General features: G+C 35.7%; 1 protein-coding gene across 5 annotated transcripts in view; it reads right to left on the reverse strand.

The window, feature by feature from the left end:
• SPPL3 (signal peptide peptidase like 3) overlaps positions 1–18,594 on the reverse strand; it is a 115,621-nt gene that overhangs the window by 28,969 nt on the left and 68,058 nt on the right. For 4 of the 5 annotated variants that reach the window (XM_072953186.1, XM_072953190.1, XM_072953191.1 and 1 more), the window contains one exon: positions 6,789–6,866. In XM_072953186.1, coding sequence (XP_072809287.1) covers positions 6,789–6,866 — 78 coding nt within the window. Of the gene's footprint in view, positions 1–6,788; positions 6,867–10,870; positions 10,945–18,594 lie in introns of those variants that run through there. The other variant, XM_072953187.1, reaches the window with a different exon arrangement.

Raw genomic sequence — 18,594 nt, forward strand, 5'->3', positions numbered from 1 at the left:
TGAGCACTACTAAAACAGTGCACTTACAAATCACTCTAGAAAACTTGGAGAGCATTACAAGCCAGAATATAGTTAACACTACACTACTACTATCATAAATTATCATTATGTCATAACTAATGAAATAACAATTGTCATGATATGGGTCCACAGAAGTTACTTGCCCCAAATTAAACAGTGGGAAGAGCCAAACTAGAACCATATCAGTCTCCTGACAAATTGTATCGGCTCCATTTATCAAGTTTCCATGAAAAATCTGTTTTTCTTAAAAGCGTTTTCCACCTCAAAAATGGCACTACCACTGGCTCCAGTTGTTCAGGCCATAAACCTTGGAGTCATCCTTGACTCTTCTCTCTCACACACACTATGTGCACTCCATCAGCAATCTTGTCCTAAATCCACTGATACCTCACTCCACCCTGATTAGCGTAAAGTGCCATCACTTTTTGCCTATTACTAGGGCAGCAGGTTTCCTTTATTTCACTTTTCCCTCTTACTCAACAAGCTATTTCCCACACAGAACCCAGAACAATCTTCCTAAAACACAAACCAGATTTTGTCACTCCCTGCATTCAACTCTCTGTGAAGGCTGATTTTTCCAAGTGCATATGGAACATTCTCCAGGACATATCATATGCTATACCACAAAGCAAGCTGCAAAAACTTTAAAGGATTGCAGTCATGAAAAGTATCTCTCTCAACACAATTCAAGAATTCAACAACTGAATTAGGCTGCTGAAATTCTTTTAAACAACAGAGGGAATTTTGAAATTTTCCAATTATTAGGAAAGTAAGAAGTGCATTTATAAAGAACCCATAGGTCAGGGGAAGGGTATAGCTCAGTGGTAGAGTGCGAGCTTAGTGTGCATGAGGTCCTGGGTTCAATCCCCAGTACCTTCATCAAAAAAATAAAATAGTAAATAAACCTAATTACCCACCCCCCCAAAAAATAAGAAACCATAGGTCAAAGGGGAAAAAATCACCGGGAAAAGTATCTTGAATGGAATGAAATTCATACAATACAAAATAACAAAATACAACATAACAAAACTTATGATACAGTTAAAGCAGTGCTTAGAGGGAAATTTGTAGCTTTAACTGCTTGTGCTAAAAGAGAAGAAAGGTTTCAAATCAGTAACTTGAGCTTCCACCTTAAGCATTTAAAAAAGCAACATAAACTAAACCTCAAGCAAGCAGAAGGAAGGAAATAATATTAGAGTGGAAATCAATGAAAAGTAAAAACAGAAAAAGGAAAAAGGGAAAAAAAATAAAAGCAGAAGTTGGTTCTTTGCCAAGATCAACAAAACTGGACTGATCTTTAGCTAGAAGACATAAATGCCTAACATAGAAAACGAAAGAGGGAACACTACTGACCAACAGAGATTAAATGGATTATAAGGGAACAGCATGAACAAACTAATGCCAACAAATGAGACAATTTAGAGGAAATGCAAAAATCCTAGAAAGATAAAAATGACCAAAACTCAAGAAGAAACAGAAAATCCAAGTAGACTTACAGGAAGTAAAGAAACAGAATTGGTAACTAAAAATCTTCCCACATGCAACCGTAAGAGAGCTGGAATGGCTATACTAACAACCGATGGAAGACTTTTAAGACAAAAACTGTTACTAAAAATAAAGAGGGACATTTTATCTCACCCAGGCCACCAGGAAAACATAACAATCATAAACAAGCAAAAAGTGAAAAGACAAGTCCACAGGCTGGGAGAAACTCTGTGTAAGCATTTATCTGATAAAGAATTTGTATCCACAACATACGGTGACCCTTGAAAATAAGATTTGAACTGCACGGTTCCTCTTATACATGGATTTTTGTCACTAAATATGTACTCCAGAGCTACATGATCTGTGTGTGGTTGGTTGAGTCCTGGGATGTGGAACCATGGCAGCAGAAGGTCAACTATGAAGTTATAACATAGGTTTCTGACTGCGCGGAGAGTTGGCACCCCTAGCCCTTGCGTTGTTTTAAGGTCAGCTGTATAAAGTACTCTGAAAACAATAAGAATCCACCTAATTTTTAAATGGGCAAAAGACCTAAACAGACACTTCATCAAAGAAGACACACAGATAGTAAATAAGCACAAGAAAAGACACTCAACATCATTAGTCATTAAGGAAATGCAAATCAAAACCACAATGAGGTACCACTTCAAATGCACCAGAATAGTAGAGTATCTAGAATCCAAAAGACAGATAATAAGAGAAATTGGGACCCTTATACATTGTTGCTAAGAATGTAAGATGGTGCAACTGCTTCAAAAAACAATTTCTCAAAATGTTTAAACACAGAGTTACCACATGACCCAGCAATTCTATTACTAGGTATCTGCCCAAGAGATGTCCACACAAAATTCATACATGAATGCTCACAGCAGTCAAAATGTGGAAACAACCTAAACATCTGTCAGTTGATGCATGAATAAACAAAAGAGTATTTGGCAATAAAAAAGAATGAAATACTGATACATGCTACAGCATGGATGAACTCTGAAAACATTACACTTTGTGAAAGAAGCCAGTCACAAAAGGCCACATATTGTATTATTCCACTTCTATGAAATGTCAGAGGCGGCACATCGAGAGCAGAAAAGAGACTGATGGTTGCCCAGAGCTACAGAGAGAGGAAAGGGGAATGACTGCTAATGAGTACGAGGTCTCTTTGGGGATGATGAAAATGTTCTAAAATTGGTGTGATATGATGATGACTACACAACTTTATAAATATGCTAAAACCACTAAACTGTACACTTTACATGGGAGAACATTACAGTACGTACATTCTATCTCAATAAAGCTGTTTAAAAAGGGGGGGATGGGAAGCAGTGAACCAAGCAGGAAAAAACAAAACCAAAAAATTTTCCCACAAAAAAAGGTCTGGCTTTAGACAGGTAAATTCTATAAAACATTTAAAGAAGAAATACTACAATTCTACACAATCTTTTCCAGAAAAAGAGATGAAAAAGAAACACTTCTTGACTCATTCAATAAGGCCAATATTACCTGGATACAAAAGCCATAAGAAGACATAAGAAAACCACAGAACAATATCCCTCATGAATACAGACCCAAAAATCTTCAAAATACCAGCAAATGGAATCTGGAAGCATATAAAAATGATTACATACCATGACTAAGTGGGATTTATCCCAAGACTACCAAGGTTGGTTCCATATTTAAATAATCAATTAATATGATATATGCATATTAATAGAATAATGGACAAAAACTACATGATAACCTCAATAAATGCATGAAAACATATGGCAAAATCCAACATCCATCCATGATAAAAACTCTTCACAAACCAGAAACAGGAGGAAATTTCCTCAGTTTGATAAAGCGGTTTATGAAAAACCTACAGCTAACAGCATACTTAATGGTGAACAACTAAACACTTTCCCCTCAGGATTAGGAATAAGGCAAGGAAGGAGGTGTGCTCTTGTCACTCCAACACTGTACCAGAGGGTCTAGCCTGTACAGTAAGACACCCCCACTTCCGCCGCCAAAAAAAAGAGAAGATGAAAACTTAGAGGCATTCAGATCTGAAGAGAAGCAGCAAAGCTGTCTACCTGCAGACCTCATCATCCTGCATGTACGAAACCCCAAGAAATCCATACACAAAAAACTAATGGCACTAATAAGTGAGTTCAGCAAAGCTACAGGTACCAGATTAATATTTAAAAATCATCTGTAGTTCTACATACTTAGCAATGAATAATCTAAAAATAAATCAAGGGAAAAAACTGAAAGCTTTGTACACTGAAAATTACAAAATATTAGTAAGAAAAATTAAAGATCTAAATAAATGGAGACATTCCAGGTCTCTGGATTGGAAGGCTCAGTATTATTAAGATAGTGATTCTCTTCCAACCAATCTACAGATCCACAATACCTATCAATCCCAGAAGAAATTTTTTTGTAGAAATTGACCAGCTGAATCTAAATTTAATATAGAAATGCAAAGGCTCCAGAATAGCCAAATGATTTTGACAAAGAACAAAACTGTAAGACTTACACTACTAGATTTTAACACTAACTATAAAAGCTATAGCAATCAAGACTCCAGGGTGCTGGAATAAAGAAAGATATATGGATCACAAGTACAGAAATGGGGAGTCCAGTGACAAACCCTTACATTTATGGTCAGCTGATTTTTGACAATGGGTGAAGGATAGTCTTTTCAACAAATGGTGCTGGGACAATTGGATAGTCATAGTCATAAAGATGAACTTAGACTCATATTTCACACCATACACAAAAATCAACTCAAAATGAAATTATAGACTTAAAATGTAAACAGTAAAACTATAAAACTTCTTAAAGAAAACATAGGAGAAAATCTTTGTGCCCATGGACTGGGCAAAGAGTTTTTTGGTACACCAAAAGCATACTCCGTAGGACAAAAAAGTAAGTTGGACTTTTATCAAAATTAAAGATGTTTATATTTTTAAAAGACACTATCAAGAAAATAAAAAGGCAAGTTAGAGATCGGAAAAAAACATATCTGCAAATCATATGAATGAGCGAGAACCTGTATCTAGAATATTTAAAGAACTGTTACAATTCGGTATAAGACAACATAATTTTAAAATGGGTCAAGATTTGAACAGGCATTTCACCAAAAAAGAAAAACACATGGCCAATAAACAGATTAAAAGATGCCTGCCATCTTTTCAATATCCTGATCTCAGTTATCAGGGAAATGTAATCAAGGCACAATGAGATATCATTTCACACCCTAGTACTAGAATGGGTATAGTAAAGAGACAATGTGTTTTAAAAAGCCCTTTCCTGCTACTAAACTGTATGACTAAAAATGGTTAAAATGGTGAACTTTATGTTATTTATATTTTACCACACACACAGCAAAGCCCTTACCAATACTTGGAAAAAAAAGATAAACAAAGCAGGAAAAACAAAAACAAAAACAAATCTTCCCACAAAGAAAGCACAACTTTAGACAGCTTCGCTGGTGATTTCTAGCAAAGATTTGAAAAAGAAATAACACAATTCTAAACAATCTTTTTCAGACAACAGAAGAGGTGGAAATACTTCCAAACTTACTCAGTGAGGTAAATTTAAATGTGTAATTAAAGGCAACATGATTTACTTTTTGCAGAAAGTGCATTATTAAAGTAAAAATACATAAGGTATTGATCACAAGTTTTGAGAACTGGGTTTCAATCCAGACTTTGTTACCAACTAGTTGTAATACAATCTTTGTCAAGTTACCTCAACTCGTTGGGCTTCAGTTTCCTCATCTGTAAAATAAGGAGACTCACCAGAGAAATCCTTTCCGTCTATATGATACAGTTCTACAGTACATTTACTACATAAAATTTTGTTTAGAAACTGCCAGGTTCTAAATTGGTATAACCCTTCTGGAAAACAACAAGGCAATATGTAGTAAGAGCCAGTTTATATTTTCTGGAGGTTTTCAAGTTTTTGGTATTTCTCTTAGGGATACTTTTCAACCAAAGCAAAAGAATACATAAAAAGACGGTCACCTTAACAACCCATACGTCCAAAAAGAGTGGAAGGCAAAGAAATATCAAATTACTAAAAATCAGTGTGAAGATGACAGTGGAAAATATTTTTATTAGATAAAAATAATCAGAATATGAATGATTTAAACTATAAAAATGTACACAGTATGTAAGTATATGACATATAAAAGATCATTTGAAATAATGAAAGGAGTCCAAAGTTTTTTTTTTAATTATAAAGACTTTTGAAATGCTGACATATTATATACTCAAAAAAATAAAAAACTTGTCCAAAGGATAAAGATACAAAATATCAGGATTATGCTGATAAGGTTCTAAGTCGCTCTGGCTTGCCTAATGCTTCCTAAGAGTGGTTATGAACCTAGGGAACTCCGCAGAAGTCTCAATGATGAAAACTTTTATCACCTGATACTGGAATTACCAGCAGTACATTACTTGTTCTACTCAGAGTTGAGATAAAGCCTGGAAGTCTATGATTTTACAAAGCACCCATTAAAGTTCAGATATGATCCTGGATAGTTCAAAATCCTTATGCCTGATTATTTCATTTGTCACTGTTACTCCCTTTCATGTTTTCAATGTAAAATTTCTCAAGCAGCCTTCATTTTTAAATGTATCAGCCATAACTTTATAGCTACTTGAGTTATACAACCACTAAAGTTCCTCTCAAGTAAGAGTAGTGAAAAGAAGGAAGTGAAAAGTTTCCTGATTTTCATTTGTATTCCTACGGCTGCCTGCTAGGATGGGAATCCTGAGAAGATCCAGCCTCAGCATTAAGGTCAGCAGGGAGCATACTTGGTAAATGCTACCATGCACAATCCTCATAACAGTAGACTGAACCATATGAAATTAAGACAAAAAAGCTGACTATCAGCAGTTTCATATGGCTCAACTTAGGTCAGTGCCTTTTTTATTTTTATTATTATTAAGAAAAACTTTGTTTCCTTTGAGACTCTGTAGGATCACGGTCCTCTCCTTAAACCTTCTTAATGACTGTACTTATGTGAGTCATTATTTTCAGAACCAGAATTTAAACAATTAATTTTTGCTTGTTTGCATTAAAATGCCCAAAGCAGTAAGCAAAACCAAGCATTTTAACAACAGCCAACTAAAGCATAAAGATCAGAATTATTCCGTTCAACTCAATTCCTGTCAAAGTCATGTTTCTCCTCCTCAGGCAATAGGTTTTGGTGCCAACACATTCAGAGCAATGCTTCTTCCACCTCCAGCTGAAATCAATCCCATTTGAGAGCATCTTACCTGAAGCTACCATAGACTATAAGTAGAATGGAAATCAGAAATGTAGACACTTGACTGGAATCCACCAGGGAATAGGCCCTAGAGAAATAAGAGGAAAAAAAATTTTAAGACATGGCAACAAATCTTCATGGAGTTTACAGCCTAACAAATTCTACAAACCCCACTAAGTTTTATTTTTGTCTTTAAGAAGGAAAAAAGGTGTAAATTAGCACTAACAAAATACATAATTAAAATAGATCTGCTAGTTTAACATAAAAAATAAATGTACAGATTCACAGCTATTATTAGTTAACACTCATAGGGTGTTAAAATGTTATCAGTGTAAATATCCTATCCCTGTATGATACACAGTAGGTGCTTGTAACATCCACTCCCAAGTTAAAAAGTACCAAAATATGTACCAACTCAGTACGCTTGAATTAGCAATAGTGTTTTACTGGTTTTACTCAGTGATGAAGTTAAAGCCTGTATCTCTCTCCTGGATTCTAGTTCCATTTTTACAACTATCTACTGGTTTTCTCTCCAACTGGGTGTCCTATGGGAGGTTCTTCAGAGTCAACAGGTCCAAAACTGAAGTCATTATTTATCCCATCATACCTGACCCTCCCAAGGAATAATAACATGATTCCCTTGCTGTCAAAGCTAGAAATCTGTCGCATTCTTGACACCCCTTCACTTACTTCCCACATGTGATGACAGGCAGCAAGTCCCACAACTTCCATGTCCCCAAATACCTTACTTCTCTCAATCCTACTGCCAGTTCCTCAGCTCCCTTCTATGGCTTGACAATCAGAAACCTTATCTGCTAGTCTGCCTTCAGTAATTCACCCATTCTTGTTAGGGATTTTCGTAAAACAAATTCCTCTTCATTTTTTTTTCATTCAGCAAATATTTAATGATGCCTCTGTGCCTGGCACTCTGCTAGCTCCCGGGGATATAGCAACAAACAAGACTGTCTTGTCTTGTCCCTGGATGTCTTTCCTAAAAGAATTTAAAAATTAAATTTTGTTCTAAAGGAAGAAAACAAAAAACTAACATAAGCAAGTGAATATTATTGTTGAAAATGTTTAAAGGGGAGAAAGAGAAGTACAGGGTACCCTGAGAATGTATAATAGGTGGACGCTATCTAAGAACTGGGAGGTGGGGGTGCTTTCCTCAGGGAGGTAGATGAATGAGAGAGAGACAAGACGTGCTGATTGTTTATGGGAGCTAAGAGAGAACACCCAGGTTTCTACTAAGCAGCTTGTAGATGGTTGTACCATTTGGCAAAAAAGGCAATACAGTAGGGGCAGATTCAAAGTTAAGTTTGGGATGTGTTGAGGTAACAGTTGGACTTCTGGGTCTAGAGTTCAGAAGCAGCTCCAAGCTACACACAATGTGTATCTAAGGACACATACTGGGAGCTCATAACCTTCTACATGGTAAATGAAGCTATGGATTTGGGTGAGAAGAGGGTCAGGATGAAAGCCTCAAAATTAAAAAATTTAAAGATCAGGAAGAAGCAAGAGCTGCAAAGAAAATAAAAATGAAACAGAGAAAGAGGAAGAAACCCCAAGGTAGCAAGGTAAGTGATGAATTGTTGTCAAAGAGGCAGCAGGATCAGATGAGATGGTGCCTGAACGTGTTCTACTCCATACAAGTTGCTGGACTAGTTACTTAACCTAAGCTTTAGCAACTTCATCTATAAAATGAGGATAATGACAACACCTACCTCAAAGAGCTGTAAGAGAATTAAATGAGATGATTCATACACAGAGCTGAACAAGTAAGTACTCAATGTTCACTGTTCATTTTAGGAGGTAGCCTGTGTTGAAGGCTACTGAGATGTCAAGAAAGATGAAAACTGAACTGTCACTGGTGACCTTAGCAAGAACGGTTCTAGTGGAGTGGTGGGAATGGGAGTCAGGTTAGAACGGGCTGAGGAGCTAAGGAAATGGATACAGACAGTTTTATGAAAAGTACAGAGAGGAGAATAGCAGTTAGAGGGGAATGTAAGGTAAGGAAGCCTTAAATATTTTTTTAAAGACAGAAAATACTCAGTCTTTTTTGTATGCTGACTAGAAATTATCCCAGTGAAGAGGAAAGACTGGTGAATACAGTGAGGGATAAGTTTCCTTTAATCTTTCTTAAAAAACATGAAATATAATGAAATTTCATGGTAAGATATTGTGGTCTGTAATGTCATTTTTTTATCTTTAGTTATTAGAGATATATACTTAAGTATTTCTGGGTGAAATGATATGATTTCAGATTTGCTTTAAAATATTCCAGAATTTTAAAAACGGGTAGGAGGAACCATTTTTTAAGGTGAAATTGTTTTCAACTATTGAAGCTGGGATGATAGGTGTCTGGGAGTTCATTATACTTTTCTCCTTGCTTCTGTGTGTTCTGAAAACTTCCACAATAAAAAAAAGCAAAAAAAAATTTTTTTTTTTTAAACAGCAAAGTCTCTGAGACAGTGAGACAATGAAGAGCATGAGAGGCAGACGAACACAGGAGTGTATGTTCTGGGTCATGAGTTCTGTCCCACAGCATCCCACAGAGGGCAACCATCCTTTCCTGAAATTTCTGTCAGCAAAGGGAATGGGAATGCACAAGACAGGGCGGACCCGCCGGCCTCTCTGCAAGCCTGTCCAGCAGTGCAGCTGTGGCTGGCCAGGGTGTCCTCTTTCAGAAAACCAGATGATGCAATGCAGACAGGGCTTACCCACCAAGAGATACCTGAGACAGTACATTTCATACATTAGGAAGATTGATTCAACTTCTCTTTAGTCTAAAATTATTTCTTGCTATGCCATAATCTTTGTGCATATCTTTCAAAATTCTGAAAATAAATAACCTGTTTAGAAGGAATATTTTCTTAAAGTTAAAAAATATTTTTGGGGAATAGCTCATATATTCATACGGCACAAAAATCAAAACTACATATAGTACACACTAAGAAGTCTCAGTCCCACCTAGCCCCTCCCCCATGTCTTTAGAAAACCATTTTATTAGTTTCTTGTCTAGCCTTCTAAAATATATTCGTATAAACATATTATTTCTCACTATTTCTTACAGAAAAGACAGACCATTAAATATACTACTCTATACTGCCACATCCCCTCCCCTTTTAAACTATAGCCTAGAGATCTTCCTGGATTGGTACATGGAGATCTTTTTCTTCTTTATTTTTATTCTCTTTAAACATCTGCATAGTATTCTATCATGTGGATATCCCAGTTTTTGTTTTTCAAGAAACAAATCCCTTTTAGATGTGGTTGTTTCCAAAAATTCTGTTACAATTCTGTAGTAAAGAGCTTTATAAATTACACCCACAGTGCACACTAGAAATGACACATCTATGTAGAACGAAGTTCCTAAAAGTGAGACTGAGGGATGGGTGAGGAAGTGCACTTGCAACTTGATAGATGTTGCCAAGCTGCCCTCCAGAGAGGTTATATTATTTTGCATGCTCACCAGTAATAGATTAGCATCCCTGGTTCCCAAAGCCTTGTCAACAGTGATTGCTGTCTAACTTTTGAAGTTTTACCAATCTGACAGATGAAGACTGGTATCTGAATATGGCTTTCATTTGTATTAATTAATGTTCTGATGTAACTAAATTTTAAAATAAAGTGAGTTTGAACAGCTTTTCATAAGACTAAGGACCAGTAGGCATTTTAAAAAGCAATTTAAAAGTTTTTCAGACTCCTGTGCTACAAAACATAAAGGTAGCCTTTTTTTTTTAACTTTCCTTTGCTGGTGTTTTACTTGGGTGACTTGGCTTTTTGTACTCTTTGTATTCTGAAGCATACTGTCAATCCTTATAAAAGGTAGATTGAATGGCTAAACTTCCCAAACGCAGTGTCTTAAGCTCTGGTACTGTTTATTCCTTTTGCTATCCACTCAATGGAGACTCTCCAGAGACTTGTCGCTTAAGACTTCAAGAAGTCTGGGTTCAATTTTTGTGAAACCAGCTCTTCCTTCTTCAAAAATCCTCTGTGCTGTGCTCTAGTCTGTGTGACTGACCATCCTTAGTCACTGACTTTCTTGAGAAGAAAGTCTCTTTCAATGTCAAGGTTTGACTATGTGCAGAATACCTTATGAAGAGGCTGATGAGTGCTACTAGGTCCTGTCTCCATTTCCTGGCAAGAAGCATGTCACCCCTGCAGAACTATGTGCGTGGTTTCAGAAAAAACTGATGTTTCATTTCATGGTTTCTTCTATACTGGACCATTTTATTTTCAAGTAAGTCTATACCAAGAAAATCTGGTTAATGCTGATTCTTAATACAGTTCATGGTATTTTATAATTTAAAATAAAACTTAACAAAAAGTTTTAACAACTTTGTAAACTGTACCCAATGTCACCTAATTAGAAGTTGTAATTTATTTCATGGCGTTATTTGAAATTTTATGTATTTTCAACTCAAACCACCATTACGAAAGTTTTACAGAAAGCCCTTTAACAGAAAGAACTTATTATAAAATACAGAACATGGATTAAAATTAATTTTAGCCAATTTCCATTTTAAAATTATTATCAGTTTTCTTTTTAAAAATTATGAAAATAATTGTTCATGTAAAAATTCAAATAACAGTTAAGAAGCAGAAGTACAAGTGCATCCTCTCTCCTCCCCTCTCTGCATCTCTATTCCCAAGAAGACTAACACTGTTTACAGTTTGGTGTACACATACTTACATATAAATTGTGTGCACAGTATAGATACACACCGTAAAAATGAAAACACACATGTTCTTCTGATTTGCTCTTTTTAAAACTCAACTGTGCATAAGGAACTATTGTTTTCTATGGCCTTACCTTACTGGCCTTTTGCTATGAAATTAAGACACAGAATACCTGACATTATAGAAAGCACTCTTTCTTTTTTAATAAAGAGGAATCTTCTAGGTTCAGTGAACACAACTTTTAACTACATGAACACTGTCTAGAAATCTTCATTTCTGAGTTCTTAACAACAGTGGTATCTCCCAGTGTTTCACACTTACTCATCTTGACTTTCTGAATGAGGCGGGTATTCTGTTGTTTCTAACCTCAATAGAAACAAACGTATCCCTTTGCCTAAGTCATTCTTTTTAGTCAATTTAAGATTTAGTGAAGACACAAACATTTCTATTGCCCTTTTATCAAACGCAAATCATAGAATCCCAAAGATATAAGGTAATGCCCGTATCATGATACTGAACATTCAAATCTCTGTGAAATAATATTAGGAAGAAGTCCATCTTGTACTTTGGTAGATGAACCATAACAACTCCAGTCTAGCCTAGACGAGACTCATAAAAGCACTAATATTGTACATAATGTTACATTTTAAATGTGTATAGAAATCATTTTTGGAAAGTAACACCTGCTTCAGTGTGAACATATTAGTAGATTTTATTACCAACATTGAACATGTTAGTACATTTTGCTATCCTAAAACAACTTTATAATGAAGTCTTTCTTTTTCCTCATTTACCAGAAAACTTTCTGCCACTTAAGTTCTCTTAATTTAGGGACTTCTTGGCATAGATGTGTTATATTTTATGAGTCACCTAAGCTGATTTCATTAGAGGTTGCCTGTGTCAAGTTCTAGTAGAAATATTTACACTTAACTATTAAGTCTTTAAAAACCCTCAGAGATACAAGGAACTATTGGCTGGTGATAAGCCTAGGACTTAGAAACACAAGTTCTCCCTCTCACACTAGCTGTCTGAACCAATAAAAATCTGCTAGGTCATGGTGTACTTAATAAACAGAAAGAGATCATTTTTTATAATTAAAAATAGCAAAAGTGAAGTTTGAATGGAACATGAACTCAGATGAATCATTACAGAGCTGTGCTGTCCAATATGGCAGCTACTAGCCACGTATGGCTATTTAACTTCAAATTTAATTAAACTTAAAATTCAGCTTCTCAGTTGCACTAGCTGAATTTCAAGTGTTCTAAAGCAGGTGGCTTCTGTACTGGATGGCCAGATAAAGAACATTTCCATCACTGCAGAAAGTTCTAGTGACTATGCTGACATACATCTGTATAGAAAGATACATGTGTTATATATATTTCAAAACTTAGGTTCTGGGGTTCTATTGGTAGTAACAGTAACAATATCTAACATTTTACTGAGCATTTATTTAATTACCTACAACCATTTTATGAAGTAAGTCCTACATGTCCACAGCCCCTTATCCAAAAAAATAGCTTGAGAATAGATGTGTTTCAGAATTCAGATTTTGGATTTTGCAAAGAAAGCATCCCCAGTGGGGTCTGGAGCAGTACTTGCTAATCAAATATTAGTATTTCTGTAAGAAAACATATGAATAGTCACAGTAAGATAAAGATTATAAATAGCTTCATATCAGTTTAGATCAGCTTTTGCTTCCAAATGAATTACAGAAAAACTTGAGGTTTTCAGGGTTTGGGGTTCGGGGAATTGTGGACTACCACCTTTTTGAGATGAGAAGCCAGGTACAGTTCTGAGAGAAGGCAGCCTAACTCCAGAGTCTCCCAAGTTGACTTCCTCATCTACCCTAAACCAGATGACAAATCTGCAATCAGGAGACTCCAGCTTCTGTCTTTAATTGTACCATATCCAGTGATTTGATCTTCCCTAGGCAAGCCTTTACATCTTTCTGGTCTTTATATAAAGTCCTCTTTTGGCCTAGATGAACCGGAAGGCCCAATTAAATTTTATTTTCAAGATTCCAGGTTTTTACATTGTGAGAAGGAAGGAGTGAAGGAGGGAGGGAAACCAGAAATACCCTTCTACAATATGACTGTCTTTCATTTGGTTGATCACTGGCATGTTACAGGTAAAACAGTACTGACAAAGACAATGCTGTTTCCAGGCTACTGGAATATTAACTTTCTTCCTTTAAACACCCAATATTTACAGATTTAAAAGTGATTTCTGTAAATCATACATTATTCCAGCAGAGACAGATGAAGGTAAGCTATTACAGGGGTAGAGTCTCTTGTGGGCTTAATCATCCCAGAGTAAATTCTTCTCTTGGGTCACCTGTTAAAAAATGTGGCCAGCCCTGGGGCCTAACCCAGAGCTCCTTTTTCCCTTTGCCAAAGAGATTGCTTTGTCCAATATATGTATACGCCCTTGGTAGGATACAGGCTCACTTTTTAACTCCTCTAAAAGATCATAAAAATTACCAAATAGCATTTTTTAAAACGTCTAAAGGGTTTTCACTGCTGACAGTGGAGGGGAGGGAGAGGGCCTCACCCATATCTCTCTCTATTCTTCTCTTTGCCTAAAGAACTAAAGTAAGAGTCATCAGCACTTCAGAAGTCCACAGAGATCCTACAGGAATGGGATCTGGGCTTTAGGGTAGGACTAGAATGGGGTAGGCAGGGAGGGTAGTCTGGCCAATTCTAGAAAATCAAAGTCCTGCAATCTTATTTATTTCGCAGCCTCTCCCTATCCTACACTTCAGGCTCCATCAGTGCATCAGCAGCAGTGTGTCATCTCTCAGGCCCTCCTACTGAGGTGTCTGCTTCCAGAGACTCTGGATGTACATTAAAGACAGGAACTACTCTACACTCTGAAATAAGGAATTCTTACAGAAATGCAAAAAGAAACTAAATACATGCATTCGAGACGCGCTGAAATCAGGTTAGCCAAACGTACTAAAAACAGACTTGAAGACTTTCCAAATGATGTATTAGTACAGGTCTGCTGTTGAGCTGAAGTGTTTTATACGATCATTATGAAAACCATTATGAAAATTCTTTACCTACATTCTCCCAAGCGTTCATAGACAAAGAGCTACTAGAAAGTTTTCTGGTATGTAAGATTATATTCTACACCCTAAGATTTTTTAGAACCAGGCTGGATTTTAGTAGCTGCTCCATAGTCAAGCATCTATTTCTAGCTGCTTTACCAGCAAGTGCTTAGACACATATCCTGCTAAAAATCATGCCAAACTGAGACACAGAGAGCACTGTTCTATAACGTGCTCTATGTGTCAGCCTTCCAGCTATACAATGAAAGCATTCTTGTCCACCCAACAAACCAAGCAACCACTATTCCAACCCTGCAGAGATAACTGACCTAGAATAGCACTTTGCAAAATTTTTCATCTTGAGACCATCTACACTCTTAAAATCAAGGACCCTGAGAGCTTTTGTCCCTGTAGGTTATAGCTACTGATATTCACAATACTAGAAATTAAAAATGACAAAAGTTTAAAATATTTATTTACTAATTCATTGAAATATAAAGAAAAATCATTACATGGACACATAAATAAGATTTTTAAAGGAAAGATAACTATTTTCCAAAACAGACAAAAAATACTTTTACATTTCTGCATACCTCTTCAGAGTCTGGCTTAAATAAAAGACAGCCAGATTCTCATATCTGCTTCCGCATTCTGTCTGTTGCCATATGTTACTTTAGGTGAACTGGGGCGGGGGGGGGGTATGGCCTTACACAGATGTACAGATGGAAAAGGGATGAACTGTAATAACCTCTTCAGATAACTGAGAATATTCTTCTTTGATACTACACTAAAATTCAACAAGTGGTAATTTCTTACAACTTAGTTGCAATGTGTAATCTGAAACCACATCAGAACTTTTTTTAAAGCCTGTATTATGCTAAAATCCCATGAACTATGCTGTATTTTGAATGGACCTTTTACCCATGGATGATTCTGTGACATCACGCAGTGGTCATTTGGAAGATAACTGGTCACTGAGTTATGCAATCTGAAAAATCACATTTGTTAATTTCATTTTAAAAAAATTTTCATTCTTGAGGCTAATGATAAATGGGTACAAATTTTTCAAAATTCCTATTTTCACCTAAAAGTTCAACTTTTATCATTGGCAAAAATAACCTTTTTTCCCCTTCAAGTGACAGGCTCACTTCATTCATTTTTTAGAAACTGTCTGCTATATACCCAAATGTGAGTAACTCTAGTTTGTCCTCTTTTCATTTGTCAAGTAAAAACAAATAGTTCAGGTAGCATTTTTAATGAATGTACAAATGTTAAGATTTAATAAAACCAATGGTACTTTATCATATTGCAGACATCCTTAACAGGAAGTTTCCTTTTTTTTTTCTTTTTTTGTTTTTGTTTTATTTTTACTAAAGTACAGTCGACTTAAAATGTGAGTTTCAGATACACAAAAGTGATTCAGCATTTTTATAGATTACACACCATACAAAGTTGTTATAAAATACTGACTCTATTCCCTGTGCTGTGACTTACTTATATGCTAAGTTTGTACCTCTTAATCCCCTTCACTTATTTCATCCTACTCTTCGCCCCTAGTAACCACTAGTTTATTCTCTGTATCTGTTTCTGTTTTGTTTCTTTTGTTTTTCAGAGTCCACATACAGTGTTTTGTCTTTTTTTGGACTTATTTTAATAAGCATAATATCCTCCAGATCCATTCCTTTCGTCACAAATGGCAATGTTCATTTTTATGGCTGAGTAATATTCCACAGTGTGTGTATCTGTATATATACACACCCCACATCTTCTTTATCTAGTCATCTATTGATGGGCACTCAGGTTACTTCCATGTCTTACCTATTGTAAATAATGCTGCTATGAACACTGGGAGGCATTACCTTTTTGAATTTGTGTTTTTGTTTTCTTTGGATAAATAGCCAGGAGTGGAGATGCCAGATCATATGGTAGTTGTTTTTAATTTTTTGAGGAACCTCCATACTGTTTTCCATAGTGGCTGCACCAACTTATATTGTCACAAAGTGTACTAGGGTTCCTTTTTCTCTACATCCTTACCAACTCCTGTTATTTCTTGTCTTTTTGACAACAGCCACTGACAGGGGTGAGTAATCTCTCACTGTGGCTTTGATTTGTACTTTCCTGATGATTAGTGATGTTGAGCATCTTTCCATGTGCCTATTGGCCATCTGCATGTCCTCTTTGGAAAAGGAGGTCCTCTGCCCATTTTTTAATCAAAGGAAATTTTCCATTTTACTTTTTTTAAATGTGTGCTCAAGGGTTGAGATTTAATAAAAGCAATTTTCACTGCTTTGCCCTAAGTGAAACTGCCTTTCTCTTTTTTTTTTAAAGCAGTGTCTGCATGGTGGTTAAGAGTACAATGATTACAGTTTGGTGTCACTATATGTTGATTCATGTTACAGCACAGCAGTGGTTTTTTTACTCACTGCTGCTTTTTGGCATAAGGGGGGAAAATGTCAAAATGAAGAAGACAAATAATTTTAGTAGTGCTATGAGAACAGTTTGACCTTAGAGACCCCCTGAAAAGGTTAGAGGAACCCCCAGTGATCCGCAGGCCACACTCTGAACTGCTGCCTTACACATTTACCCACACGCGTGGCTCTACAAACTGCTACTATTTCCTCACACATCTGAATTCTAACACATCACAAAATACTAAGAGGTAGCTATAATTTTTCTTGCAATGCAAAATATTTGCAATGCATAAAATATAATATGCAGAAAATGACTTACATTCCATGCCTAAGAAATGCTACAATCTTTCTCTTCATGGTAGAATATGTTGAAATAGGATTTAATTTGCACTTTTATCTAAAATATTTGAGTATCAGTATGTCCACAATAATTCTCTTCCACATTTTCTCTTACTTTAAGGCAAAAAACCAAGTTATTTGTTTTTTTAATAGAAGTATGGTCAGTTTACAATGTTGGGTCAATTTCTGGTGTACAGCATAACATTTCAGTCATACATATACATACATATATTCATTCTCATATTCTTTTTCATTATAGGTTACTATAAGATACTGAATATAGTTCCTTATGATACACAGTAGAAATTTGTTATTTTATCTATTTTATATATAGTAGTTAGTATCTGCAAATCTTGAACTCCCAATTTATCTCTTCCTACCCTCTTTCCCCACTGGTAACTGTAAGTTTGTTTTCTATGTGAGTCTGTTTCTGTTTTGTAAGTAAGTCCATTTGTGGGTTTTTCTTTCTTTCTTTCTTTCTTTCTTTCTTTCTTTCTTTCTTTCTTTCTTTCTTTCTTTCTTTTTTTTTTAAGATTCCACATATAAATGATACCATATAGTATTTTTCTTTCTCTTTCTGGCTTACTTCACTTAGAATGATGATCTCCAGGTCCATCCATGCTGTTGCAAATGGCATTATTTTATTCTTTTTTATGGCCAAGTAGTATTCCATTGTATAAACCACAACTTCTTTATCTAGTCAGCTGTTGATGGACATTTCAGTTGTTTCCATGTCTTGGCTATTGTAAATAGTGCTGCTATGATAATTGGGGTGCTTGTGTTTTTTCAAATTAGACTTCCTTCTGGATATATGCCCAGAAGTCGAATTGCTGGATCATAGGGTAAGTCTATTTTTAAATTTTCTAGGAATCTCCATACTGTTTTCCATAATCGCTGCACCAAACTACAGTCTCACCAACAGTGTCGGAGGGTTCCCTTTTCTCCACATCTTCTCCAGCATATAACATTTGTGGGCTTCTGAATGATGGCCATTCTGACTGGTGTGAGGTGATACCTCAATGTAGTTTTGATTTGTATTTCTCTGATAATTAACAATACTGAGCATTTTTTCATGTGCAAATATGTATTCTCAGCACAGTAGTGGAATAGGTATCTTATCAAATAAAATTTTAACAAATTAAATCTTAAAAAAAATTTTTTTAATGGAAGTACTGGAGATTGAACCCAGCATCTCACGCATGCTAAGCACACATTATACCACTAAGCTACACCCAACCCTAAATTAAATCTTTACGTGCGTGTAAAATACAAAAACTAAGACAGTCATTTAAGAAAATTACAATCTAATAAAGACACATGATATAGGGTGCCAGAGT

The sequence above is a fragment of the Vicugna pacos genome, chromosome 32 (genome assembly GCF_048564905.1).
Source record: "Vicugna pacos chromosome 32, VicPac4, whole genome shotgun sequence".
NCBI lineage: Eukaryota > Metazoa > Chordata > Mammalia > Artiodactyla > Camelidae > Vicugna > Vicugna pacos.